The sequence below is a fragment of the Phallusia mammillata genome, chromosome 7, assembly GCF_965637545.1.
Source record: "Phallusia mammillata chromosome 7, kaPhaMamm4.hap1.1, whole genome shotgun sequence".
Classification (NCBI taxonomy): domain Eukaryota; kingdom Metazoa; phylum Chordata; class Ascidiacea; order Phlebobranchia; family Ascidiidae; genus Phallusia; species Phallusia mammillata.
In genome coordinates this window covers 18,155,828-18,169,521 of record NC_137258.1, presented here as the reverse complement: position 1 = coordinate 18,169,521, position 13,694 = coordinate 18,155,828, and the positions used below count along the sequence as shown (strand labels likewise).

At 38.2% G+C, this 13,694-nt stretch overlaps 1 protein-coding gene across 1 annotated transcript; it reads right to left on the bottom strand.

Annotated features, from left to right (window-relative positions):
- Nucleotides 1-363: 363 nt before the first annotated feature.
- Nucleotides 364-10,121, bottom strand: LOC145238409 (cationic amino acid transporter 4-like). Its single transcript, XM_080101554.1, has 10 exons — nt 9,859-10,121; nt 7,982-8,158; nt 7,440-7,584; nt 6,539-6,750; nt 6,045-6,210; nt 4,786-5,083; nt 4,330-4,496; nt 3,572-4,139; nt 2,897-3,005; nt 364-1,760 (listed from the first exon to the last, which is right to left on the bottom strand). Exons 1-10 carry the CDS (start codon nt 9,941-9,943, stop codon nt 1,699-1,701), a joined length of 1,989 nt encoding a protein of 662 aa, XP_079957680.1. The 5' UTR covers nt 9,944-10,121; the 3' UTR covers nt 364-1,698.
- Between the last annotated feature and the right edge of the window lie 3,573 nt (nt 10,122-13,694).

The window sequence follows — 13,694 nt, the reverse complement described above, 5'->3', positions numbered from 1 at the left end:
TCGCGCTATGGGCCTGTTAAGTCAGTCATTAACGGGTTGGCATTCATAAAGCAAAAAAATGTTTGGTGGTTGAATAGCATTTCATCAACTTGTTTTAAATTTTTTTTAAAATTTATTTGAAGCTTAATAGTTGTGTGTTGCACCGTAACGACAATTGGTAAAATCCTGCAATGATTTCTGATCTGTGTTTTGTCATTTGGCTGGTCTCCTATCGTATGAACAGTAAAGTCGTTTCATTGTGAACAAAGGAAAAGGCAAGTACCATTATCTTATAAGATAACCCATTTTTAAGACAGCTTACATTTCCTAACAACTTGGCTGTGTTTGTTATTAACTTTCCTTCTGATATAGCATAAAGCACGGTGGTTCTGTTTTGCATCGTGTTCTGTCTAAAAAACACACAGGTTTCTGCTTTATAAATTCGATTATCGTTAGCAATATAATTACATCATAAATATCAACATCACACAGCAGCAGCAGAAAGATACGTGTATGCTCCGTTGCGCCGTCTAGCGGAAAGCGAAATCGTTGATTCCGCTTTGTTCACATGTCATGTAAACTTAAATATACAAGTATATAGTATAGGGACATAACACTTGAAACGCAAGAACAATGGTCAATTTTTCTTGTGACTTGATAGGGGCTTAAAATAAAAGCCAAAGAAAGTTGCCAATTAGGTTGGCCATGCGAGTTTACGTAAAATAAGGGACGGTTCATATTTCGAGGCGATTTTGAGATATGTTTAGTAGTAGTTGTTGAGTTATGTTAGCAGAGGAATGTTTTTTAAGAACCCTGTGTCGACATTGGTTAATACCGGTCAATTGTATCCAGAACTGCACGTACCACCGTTAATTGCACATGAGACGGAACGAGGGAAAAGCGTTTAGGTCGGTCCAAATGAAAATAAATATACACAGCAATGGTCGTATTGCACTAGATAAACAGTTAAACAAACACTTGAAGTCACTGGCAGGCGATGTAATTCTGCTGCAGACTTGGAAAACAGTTTGTTCGGACTAACATAAAATTCGAGTACAATATATCGACATATACGAAAACTTGTTTGTACACATGTAATCTAATGCAGCTATTCAAAATATCCGTCTTTCATAGTGTGCAAAATAATATTACTTTTGAAGATAAACAAAGCGTGCAAAACAATTGATACAAAAATACGTGTACTTTCGAGGTCTTAACATTTCATCTTTGTTCACTTGATAACTCAAAGCATATAACCGTGATGATAAAACATCCACTTGATAGCGCTAGCAAGCAGGTCTACGCGCTGTTTAACTTCTACATGCAAATGCCCGGTTTACAGTACTGCATCAGTTGACACTCAAACGGACGAAACTAACAAAAGGAAACTTAGAAAGAAAGATGTAATTTTTTGTCCATACTTCCCTTATTTGTATAGATTAATATACAGGATGTGGTTATTTTGGAAACAAACCTTTTAAGATTAAAATGTGGGAGCACTCTACGTTAAAATATCTTTTCTATGAAACAAATAGTAAAACACAAAAGTTAGTAGTATACAGCGTACGATTCCAAACCAATCTTCGCTTTGGCAGGGTTTCAAACACACACATTTGACACACATGGAAACTTCCCAGTCGCACACATACACCGCATGGGATGGTTTTTCACACAACATAGAGGATCTTTTTAGTCCATTTGTTTTCCGCACTCGGGTCATCAATCGTCCTTCGCTCTTGCCTTGCTGTTCCGGTAGCCATAAGCGAAGTAGATAATGAGACCTGTCGAAAATTTGGAAATTGATACTTTCGGGTTTACTGTGGACTAGAGGACGGACGGTGTGGTGTTTACAAACTTGGAGCGTTAAGCAGGGTTGCCATACCGTCCTTATTTCTAAGATTTGTCCTGATTTTGAAAGGCCATGTCTTAGAAAAGTTTATTGTCCTTATTTTTAAGAATTGTCCTTATTTTTGACCTGAGTCCTTCTCTTGTCTTATTTTCAACAATTACAGGTTAAATTCCTGCTACAAATTAAAGTAAACCTAGACCTGAGCTGTTGTGCGATGCACGAAGTATTTTCTTCAAACAGGAAGTGACTGAAACTGATTGTTTCTGCCCAAATATTGCATATGATATGCCACGGCTCGTATAAATGCAAAGATTTGTTCAAAAATGTTTGTTTTGTTTCGTAAAAAAATTTAATTTTTCGGTTGTCCTTATTTTTGGTTTCAAGTCGATGGCAACCCTGGCGTTTAGCCTCATGTAGCCAACTAACTGTGGCAAAAATCTATTTAGACACAAAATTGTTTTCAAAAACTTATGGAAATTGTATTTCATTTAAAAAAAAGACTGGTGATGCCCACCGGAGTGCAATGTTTTTGCTAGACTGATTATAACTTTGTTGTTTTGATTGTGGTAGAGCACCATTACTTTGTGATTGTTATGTAGACTTATTCGTTTTTGGGCGACAATTCCTCTTTTTACTGCCCATATTTAGCTATTAAAAGATTTGATTCTTGCCAATACAGGACATGCACTTGAGTGTTATAGTGTATACGTGATATTGCTACTCTCGTTGAATCGCAACACCCAAAATGCACATATTGATTAATCGTATATGTTTCCTGTTGGGGATACGCTTACGTTATCTGCACATAGAATAACTGCAGTAATCGGTCCTAGCCTATGCATGACACTGAGTAACATAAATAACACAGCCAAAATGTTGAGTAAATTGTAAATAAATACGAAATCTTGTAAACTCCTAATATAAGCCGTTTTACAATTAACTGACTTTGAATTAACTTTGTTGTATTGAACCTTAAACCTTTATTTTCAGACCAATAACCTGACTTTGTGTCAATTTGGCAATGACAGCGTAACATTTAAATGTAAAAAAAAACTTTGTTTCACTCACCAAAGACCATCCAAACTGCGAATCGAATCCAAGTTAGAGGTTTCAACTTCAGCATGAGTAGAATGTTAATGACGATGCTAAGATAGGGCAGGAAGGGAACGAATGGAACCTTAATGTTAATGTATTATATGACCTGCTGTCCAAATTTACATGCAACACGTTTTACGATAAACTAAATGTTAATGCATTGCCTTAAGTTTAGAGCAGTAATTCTTAACCTCTTTTGTCGGTTTCCCCTGGTCACCAACCAGTTTTCGCATCCTCGTCGCATTTTTCGCAAAGTAACATATAATCTATGACTATAATTATTCACCATTTTCCCACCCCTTGCGACAGGTTTTCGCACCCCATAGGTTAAGAACTGTTTTAGAGCGTAGTCGAAATTTGTGCAAGTTGTGTATGATGGTAGTTTACAAAATGCGACTGTACATTATGTATAAGCACTATATTAGTAGTAGGTTCGTTACTCGCATTTTATTACTATTGCATTTATGTTTATTCCAAACAACACAACCGAAAGCAGTCCTACTTACAAAAACCCTCTTTCAAATTATTTAAATTTCAGCACCGCTTGGTACAAAATAATGCGGTCTACCCACAAGTACAAAACAATACAGTCTCCCCATAAGTACAAAATAATGCGGTCTACCCATAAAGAAGTCAATTTAGACATACCTTGAACGTTTTGATGGAGTCATCTTGCACGAAGAAGCATATAAGTGTGATACAGCAGAAGGAAGTGAAAATAAGGAATACCAGAATCAGGATGAACCACCAGTTTCCAATGGAGGAAGAGGCAAAGAGCAACATTATGGATGCTACCGTGGAACAAAATATAGCTAAGAGGAGGCTGTAAAGGGGCACATTGCCAGCTTCGTACTTCTGTGCCCAGGCAAACAGAAACCCGTACGGCGAGTTGATAACGCTTTTCTTTAGAGTGCCATATTGCGACGATGATAACAGTCCGCTTGTTTCATCCAATGTAATAGCATCGTATGACGAGGAAGCCGAATCGCTAGTACTACAGCCAGCCTCAGCTATTTTGCGTGATTTACATAGGGAGGATTTTTCCGTGTACCCGTTGAACGTTGACGTTTCGCTTGTTGCATCCTTTCTCATGTCGCTTGATGCGTCTTTGTCGCTTGATGCGTCTTTATCGCTTGTTGCTTCGGTGGAGACTTTATTGAGCTCGTTAGCTTCACCCTCTTCTTGGTCATCCTTGCATTGGTCGGCGCGTTTGTAGCTGTAGCCAAGTGAAATGTATAAGTTTGTGTTCAAACAGAGCATTAAGTACTTGCGGACTTAACTCTGCCAAAGTGAAGCTTTTGGGGGGCTTTGACTTTTTCACGGCAAGTCCAAGCCCGGTTTTATTTAGTTTAGTTGTAAATTTGGAAAATTACAAACGATTTTTGTTACAAGTAACTTTAACTTACGTTGATATTTGATTGGGCGAATATCGAAGTCTGATCACGCAGATTCCGACAAACGTGCAAGCTAACAGTTGTCCCACTGCAATAAACTCCACCAACGTTGTGAGGCTGAAGATGATGGACATGAGCATGCTGATGCCAGCTACAATCAATGTTGAAACATACGGAACCTGCATAGTTACATTTGAACAAATTTAAACACAAGAGGTAGAAAGGTTTACTAGAGTAAAAACAACGTTTTGAGAAAGTAAATCACTTTTTTCTTTGATTCTTTTGCGAATTCCGTGACGTATCTAAACATTATTGCAAAATCTGTAAACATTTGAACAACTAGGCTTTTGCTCGGTTTAAAATAATACTCTTCAACGAAACTGCGAGCAACATATCTGGCACCACAAATTCCAGATTTTAATGATTGAAAACTACAACAATAAAAAAATAGCTCAGTTGCTTTGTTACCTGAGTTTTAGGATGCAAGATAGTAAAGAATTTCCACAGCAGTCCGTCCCTGGCCATTGCCAACAAGTATCTGGGTACCACGAACAAGATGGACAAGAGGCAGGTTAACATGGCCGCCAGCGCACCAATGGACACCACATAACGTGCCCAGTGCCAGCCCCTGTACGCGTACGCCGAAGGGTAAGGGGTCACCACACTGACCAGATACCATGGGGCTATAAGGGTGAGAGAAGCTGACGCCCCCACGTAAGCGATGACGACAACAATAATGGAGACTAGAAGTGATATTGGGATGTCCCTGTTGAAAATGGAATAGTTTAAAAAAATGTCTATTGCTTACAAAGCAAAACAGTTTTGGGTGTCATATAGTCAAGTCAAGCATTCTTGGTATTTGTCACTGCCTTTGCTAAAAACATCGGGACGATAAAGAAAAAAAACGAACTAAAATGTGAAGTTTAAACTGAACTGCTATAGGGTTTGTTATCACAACTAAATAGGACTTATTATGCAGTGGAAGCTTTTCAAAAAATTGGGAGCGGCACTTCCCTGGCGCTGTGACAAAATTGCACGTGAGCAGCCGTTGTACATATCACGTATGGGTGTCAGGGGGATCAGACACACCCCCAAATCTCGGGACAAAACCGCTATGACTTACGGAAACAATTAATCAAGTTTCGCAATTCTGCTTTGATCAATCGCTGGTTACGTCACGGTTTGGCGAATTAACACAAACAAGTGGTGGGGTGATGGCATGTCATGTTTTCCATCATTCCGTTTATACATTTTCGTTGAAACTTGCGGCCTTTATAGGAGCAATCTCGTATTATGCGAAAGAAAGTCTCAGTTTTGAAAATATATTATTGACCGGGAAGACTAGGTATAATATATCAGACGTATAATGGCAAACATTTTCCCCATTCCGTCTCCAAATATTTCTTCCAGGCTATACTCGTACCAGTACATTTGTCACTTTCAATTCTGTCTTTGAAACAGTGTTCAATTCTGTCTTTGAAACACTCAGGCCAAATTCTCAAAAACCGCCACCCTGCTTGTCAAAATGAACCCCAAAACTGCAACTACGAAGTGTATGAAAATGCACGTAAAATAACAAAAACGGTCGTTTCATAACTCGCCCAAAAAACGCAACCCGCAACCAGTGATATAATTTACCCAACACTTGATGTCAAAAATCAGCCAAATTGGGCAAGAACGCCGCCACTGGCAACACTGCTTTGAAATATCGCACAAAGGTCTTATACCTGCCAGCGTTTATTGCTTCTTCCGTTGCAGAAGCGACAACTTCATATCCGACGTACGAATAAACGAGCGTGGTCGAACCGCTGATGGTGCCTGCCCAACCATACGGAAAGAAACCACCTTTTACATTAAACCAGTTGTCCCAGTCGGCCAGAATGAAACCAGTAACTGTTGGTAAATAATAGTATTTTTACATGTCATGCAACCGTCCTTTACAAAATACAAAATGTAAGACATTCTGCAAAATTTATTACAGAACATTTGGTTTTGTATCTAAACATTGTTGTTAAAACTGGCAAGTTTAAACGTAGCGGTGTTCAATTCCATGACGTCATTTACTACATCATGGCGTCATTCCAAAAATCGAAGTTCGAACTATGTAATTGAATGTTCTCGAAGTAAATGACTCTGTATATACGACGTAATAGTACTCTGAGTAACATAAAAATAAAATAATTCCTACAACAACCACAAAACAAAGTGATTGTTGACTTACCGATGATGAAGGTAATAACAGCGACGTTTAGGGTTGCAATGGCGATGTTAACTTTGGATGAGAGCTTGACCCCGCCTATCAGAATTAATGTGAAAACTAGGATGAGACCAGCGGAAAGGAAATCCGGATAGGTGGCCACGAACCCTCCAGGCATAGGAGCATGGACCATCATGTATTTGCTAATCGCCATACCGAATAAACCATCCAGATACCTGTGATAACATAAATGGATGCTATAAGTAGGGTTGCCATCAACACGGAGCCGAAAATAATTAGGACAACCGAAAAAATAAGTTTGCATTCGAAACGAAACAAACGTTTTCGAATAAATCTTCGCATTTATACGAGTCATGACATATCACTTCACGTGCCATATTTTTTTGCCAGAAACAATCTGTTCCAGCAACTTCTTGTTTTTTACTTCGTGCATCTCACAACAGCTCAGGTCTAGGTTTACTTTTACTTGTAGCAGGGATTTTACTGTCATTTCAATAAGTTTTTTTGTCCTTGTAATTGTTGAAAATAAGACAAAATAAGGACGTAAGTCAAAAAGAAGGACATTTCTTCGAAATAAGGACAATATATTTTTAAGAAATTACCCTACAAACTAAGGACACATCTTAGAAATAAGGACGGCATGGCAACCCTGGCTATAAGCCAGCCGAGCTTAAATTAACCCAACAGAGAAAAGGTAAACATTGTGGTTATGTGAAAGATAAACTAACATGGACACCAAATGTGCAATGCTAGTATGTGATAATTATATTAGCCCACATATTGAAAGTATGGTCCAATATATACTTATAAGTAGCATAAGATTCGTGACTAAATCTGTGCTTTTCAGAGACACTTACAGCCGTTATCTAAATAATGTTTAGCTGATGCAAACTATACTGCTTACCCGCTGCACGTTTTAGCTATAGCTGCCACGTAGATGGTGTGTTCCAAGGCCACGTTCCAACCAACGACAAACGCCCAAAACTCACCCACACTCAGATATGTGAACTGGTAGGCCGACCCTGCTACTGGTATGCGAGCAGCAAATTCTACAAAAAGCAAATGTGTTATAATAAGTGGCAAACAATAAAGAAATGCTAAATAAAGAAAATGGAGATTTAAACAATAAAGAAATGGAGATTTAGTATTAATTTTATACCGGCCGCTTCGAGAAAGTATCTCTTTCGTGACAAAACAAAGCGGAAGGGCATTACACGAAACTGGATTTTGCGGAACAATCAACAGAAACCTTACTCTGCCCTAAATGCTTAACCTATATATTTGACCCACTACTTCAGTTTTGACAAAATTTAATATGATCGTGCTTGTGACGACAACAAATCTACTTCTAGTTTATTGTGTTTGTTGTACGCCACAAAACCAAATACAGATGATAACAATGGCCTTATTAGTCATAGCCAACCATAATTTAACAAGATTACTTACCTGCATAACAAAGAGCAGATAGAATTGAAGCAAATGCAGCCACCACGTAGCTAATAACGATCGAGGGACCGGTGATATTTCGCGTTACCGTTCCAGCCAACACGTACAATCCAGATCCCATCATTCCGCTAATGGCAAGGAATGTAAGATCTCCCAAGTTGAAACATCTTCGCAGATCTAAAAAGTGTGTATTTGTCAAGAATTTTGTTTAAACATAATACATAAATGGAATACAATTTAAACTAAGAGATATCGCAAAACTGATTTTCGTGACATATTTAACGTTTGTTTGCACTTTTTACTCAAAAGAAAAATTGAGCAGTATAAAACATGCGAATAACCTGCCAAGGTAATGTATGAATTCACAAGCAATGTACATTTTTATTCATAACATTTTAGGTAGATGGAAAAATAACAATGTTTTACAATTATGTAGGATCCTATGTATCCACCCGCGTCAAGCTTATAAGCAAGTCATGAACACTGGGATGAAAAAATTCAATCGTTATATTACAGTAAACGGGTAAATGATCATGGAGGAGCAATGTACGGTAATAACCCCCATTCCCGTCAAGTGGTCATTAAGGTTACAAATCTCTTTCGTACGATTATGGTCAGACAGGGGACCTTTTATCCACCGCTCTCTATATGCAGGATTGAAATTTCAATCTGCCTTTCAAAGAAGCCATCAAAATATCGATTAGCGGGGAAGTGCTGGAGTGTGCGTTAATTAGAATATGCATTACAGCCGGTACCAAGACAAGCAAAACGTCTGCATCTATGCGAAATATCCAAATGTGTATTGCTCAATAACAAATACTTTTTGGTTGGTACAAGCGTTACTCCGCAACCAAAGAGCTCAAAAGAGTTTGTTTGTGGCTTTTATTAGTATTTGCGGATCCCTGGTGTAAGGTAAAGCATTACGAAAGAAAACAACATCTATCTGTATCTTGCGAACAGAAAATATTTTCGTTAGCAACAAAGACTTCAAAATCGGCTTGTTTAAGTACTATGGTACTGATCAATTGACAAGCCATTTAAATATCATAATCTATTGACAAACTAATTAAATATCATAGCTTACATCAACAAATGTCATATTTTACAAAACAACCGTGGTTGCTTCATTGAGCACCGACATGCATTTCGTTTCGTACTCCAGTGGTGCAAAAAGGTAAATAAAAGGGTCCCCATGTGGCATGCGAGACAAATTTAAACACCCTTTGGTCGCATTGGATTGTCCCACTGGACTGATTTAACGTCGTTTTGTCCATTATTTTTGATGTTACGGCTTGTTAAGAACACTCGAAATACGATACTCAATATTTTGGTGTCAGAAACAAGTTTAAAACCTAATGGTGAAAATCACGGCCTAAATAGACGTAAAAAGCGACATGCTCTATTTTTCCAACGTTTAGGCAAATGCTCATGCCATCATCAGTGATATGAGGGGCAACATCAGTTACACCCGTTTGTATACACTTGAGTCACGTGAATTAAACTTATAAACAGATATAGTGTTCCAAATTTAAAACCTTTGACAATTTCGTACATTAGATCCACTTTCTGATACACGTCACAGTTTCAAGATACACATACGGCCTACTGATACGAATTACCCATTAAGTCATAGGAAACAAACATGTTTAAAAAGATACCGATGATGCTATAAAGGCGAAATACATTTATTTTAAAATCTCAAGGATGAATGACTTATTGTTTTTCATAAAATTGAATCACAGAATATAGTTTTGAAATATTTGTGGATATATTACCGCCAAATGTGAATTGATACCCAGACATACGTCCGAAAGCAGGATATTTTGATTAAATAGGCGGGTTGTTTGCAACAGTTAACCTTAAAAAGTCCACCTTACCTCGTCTCATCATGTCTTCGGAAACATTCTTTCTGCGGAAGATGTTTCTTAAAAAGTTGGAGCAGCAACTTGTCGTTTCCGCCATCTTGGATTTGCTTGCAAATGTTCACAACACTATGAACTGTTAACACCTACCGACCTAATGAGTTTAGTAAATACAAAATATGATTGTGCGCTTGATCCACAACATCATATTTCGCACTTAAGAAATATGCTTAGTTCAAAATTCGAAAGACATAAGCACCAAATCTTTTCTCAATTCGCAATACGCCGGTAATGCAGTCAACCAATCTGCTGCATTTCTTTCTCATCACGAACCATTATTAGGACCGTTCTGAACCAGGATTGCCATTGCTAATCAGATTATGGTTTAAAATCAATGTCTCAATCATGATTTTGTAGCGCAAAGCCTAATTACATACCTTTAACAAATACCCCGCAGAAATCAAAAACAATAATACAAAATTAGTTCCAACCGCTGTGAAGATTAGTTTTCATGGGTTGGCGGGTTGAATCGGCCCACACTGAAATTAACGTGTCTGTTGGGAGCTACGCCGAAGTCTCGTAGTTATGAATAATTTAGCAGGTTCGTCCGGGGTCTGGAGAATCGAAAAGCACCATTGAAAAAGATGTCACAGCGAATGAATCAATTTTCAAACTGTCAAATCACTTTGCACTGACAAAGTTGTGACTTTCAAATCAGTCACCATTTCTGGCTAAAACTCATGATTTTGGTACCTACTTTGTATGGTTCTAATCAATCAGCATCAACCAGTCACCTCATACAGTTTAGCTTTAGTAGTGATAAATACACAAACAAAACTCAACATGCAAGCTGTAGCACAACTTGCCTTGGATTTTTCGCAGAATAACGCTACTGCCTAATACTAACGCTACTGCCTAATAAAACAATCGAAATGAATGCAAGCCTGCACGCAAATCTGCAAAATCTGTAACTTTTGGTTATTTGACACCTTAATCCTTCATTTGTCTAGTACAGGATCACTTCTGGCACCTATCAAACCGCAAGACATATGTTTGCGGTCTACATATGGAAAGCGCCGGCCGAAGGACAAGAAAGCCCCTAGGCAGTTGGTCAACGCACTGGCGGTGAACATCGCAGAATGCTTGCCAGCAAGAACTCTATCGTGCCCTTTGCAAGCGCACACCTTATGCAGAAACGTGAACTGGGCTAATTCATCCAATTCAAGCACAAAAGAAACCGTCTCGGCAGGACAAAAAATCGTGCCCTCAAGACAACTTCCCAAACCCTGACAGCTGGCAAGGCGCATGCCGTTTCCGTGAAAGACAAATTAATAAACCTGTCAGGCTATAGTCTAAAATATACTGCAGTCCAAAATGGAACATTATTTAAGATTATTGCAAGTGCAATTAACTATCTTTCCATACAATTTCTCCTAAAGCTGAGGATCCACCTGCAAGCAATAACCTTGCTTTCATGCCATGCGCCGGAGCTTCTACTCAATTTGTGTAAAATGAAGATGTTCGCAAACTGCCACGCCACATATTATCCCAGAACGACCGTTACAAAATCAATAGCGGTGTGATTCGACCTTCTTGTGTGTCGTAACAAGTATTTTTGCCAGAACAACAAATTCGAGTACATAACAAAAACAACGGCGACCGCTCAAAAACATAAAATACATATATCAATGCATTCTTTCACTAAAGTACTTTTATATGTATGAAACGACATTTGAAGTTTACTACGTCATCACTGGCTTATGACGACGTAATTTTCGGCCAAAATACGTACGTCTTATTAAAAATTTAACAAGGGTTCTTACGTTTCGCCTCGAAAGAAACAATTAGGCCCTCCCAGTGGACATCTGCTATTACCGTTTGACAACACTAATCTCTTCTTATCCTCCACTTATATCTACGTTAATACAACGAGCTTAGAAATATTAAACCGACAATGCATTGGGAATTGCGGTTTTAGCCCAAAAAGCTTGGTGTCTTTTAAAAATAATCCAATTAAACAATTAATGCCCTTTAACGGATTAAACATCGCAATATCGAAATTGAAATCGATTCTAAGATTCATGTTGGTCCTAATTTCGAGTTGTATCAATCATCTGTCGTGTTCTGTCACAATGACTTTTTAACCCGTAAATGGTGTAGCGAACTCAAAGATCCAGGAATTTGGTTTTGGAGTCGCACGTTTTGACTCACATTATTACTAGGAATCCATTAGCCCTAAATATTTAAAAGCGTTCGTGCAAGGTAATTCCGGAGCTTGCAATGATTTTCATTCAATGCTAATAGCTACTCTCGAAATTTCTTATATTAGGCTATTGCATACTTAAAACTAGGGTTGGCCCGATACCAATATTTTGAACCGATACCGATACCCGATATTTTACCCCAAAAGTACTGCGATCCGATACCGATACCCGATACTTTGCAAACAAGCAAAAACATTTTCAAACTGATGTATTTGTAATGTGTTTTCCCATCACAGTTAATATAACAACAAACTGAGTCTAACACATTAACTGCTTTTTTACCATCACAGTTAATTTAACAACACACTCATAAATCACTTAAACAAAACACTTCACCATTTTAGTCTTAGCACCAAGAAACAACACTAAACTACTGCCACTAAACATTTTTTTTACAGTCATCAGAAATTGAAATGAGTAATCAGTTATCATTTCACACATTGTGCTTGATGACAATAAGTTTGTTTACATTTTCTGGTGACAAACGGTTTTTCTAAAGGAGACACAATATTACCAGCAACAGAAAAAAATCGCTCACAAGCAACACTACTGGAGGGCAGGCCTAAAAAACATTTTGCTAAATGAAATAATGCAGGAAAATTTGCTTTGTTAATCTTCCAATTAAGTCGGCATTAAGTCGCTGTAGCGAATTAGGTCATATTATTTCCTTAAATCCAAAACGAACGCGTTTTTTTAATGTAGTCCCATAAATATTTTATCACAGCTGATGATTGTTTTTTTTTTGCCTCCTTTCATTTTCAATTTTACACATGATAAAGTCTCAAAAAAAGTATCGGTACTTGTACCGATACCGCTAAAGTATCGGACGAGTACCGATACTGCTCGAAGCATCGGGTATCGGCGCCGATACAGTACTATCGGGCCATCCATAGTTAAAACCTTGATCAACTAACCTGGTTGCGTAAACCAACATTTTGCAGTTTCCAAGTGGGCCTGTTAAACGCTGTTCTTCGATTTGTCCACGCATATAAATTTAATTAGAGTCAATCAACTGAAAACCTATAGACGACTTACGTTTGAAAATCCTCATCTTAATTTAACGTGAAAAACAAAACTGCAAGCACACTTTTTGACCTTTGATAATTTTGTCGTCTCTTAAACTCGGTTAGCTGTCTGAAAAAAGTCCAGGCAAATTACTGTGTAAAGCGCCGGCGCAAATGTTACTGATGAATTATTAAAACTTCTGCTTCAGTCTTCTTGTTCAGTGTCAGTCGTGGAGAAGGGCACACTGTTGCCTTCTTCTATTTCTCCTTGTTTGTGAGTCTGGCTGCCCGTGACGTCACAAAAGGGGAAACAAACCATCTATTCTGCCTAAATCTGCAGTCGCTCGCTGACAGCGTCCTGTCGCGCAGGCAAAAAGTCAGGTGACATTCGCTTTTTAATTCTTCCATAAAAGTCATTACGCAACGTCTAGAAGCAAAATACACGCGGAGGACACTTTCTACGTACATAATACCCCCAAAAGCGAAATTACAATATTTGTAAATGTTCACATAGTAAGGTATCTCTCTTGCCAAATTGGGTTTTAAAATACTCCCCTATACAGGACTTTGACATACGTTCACC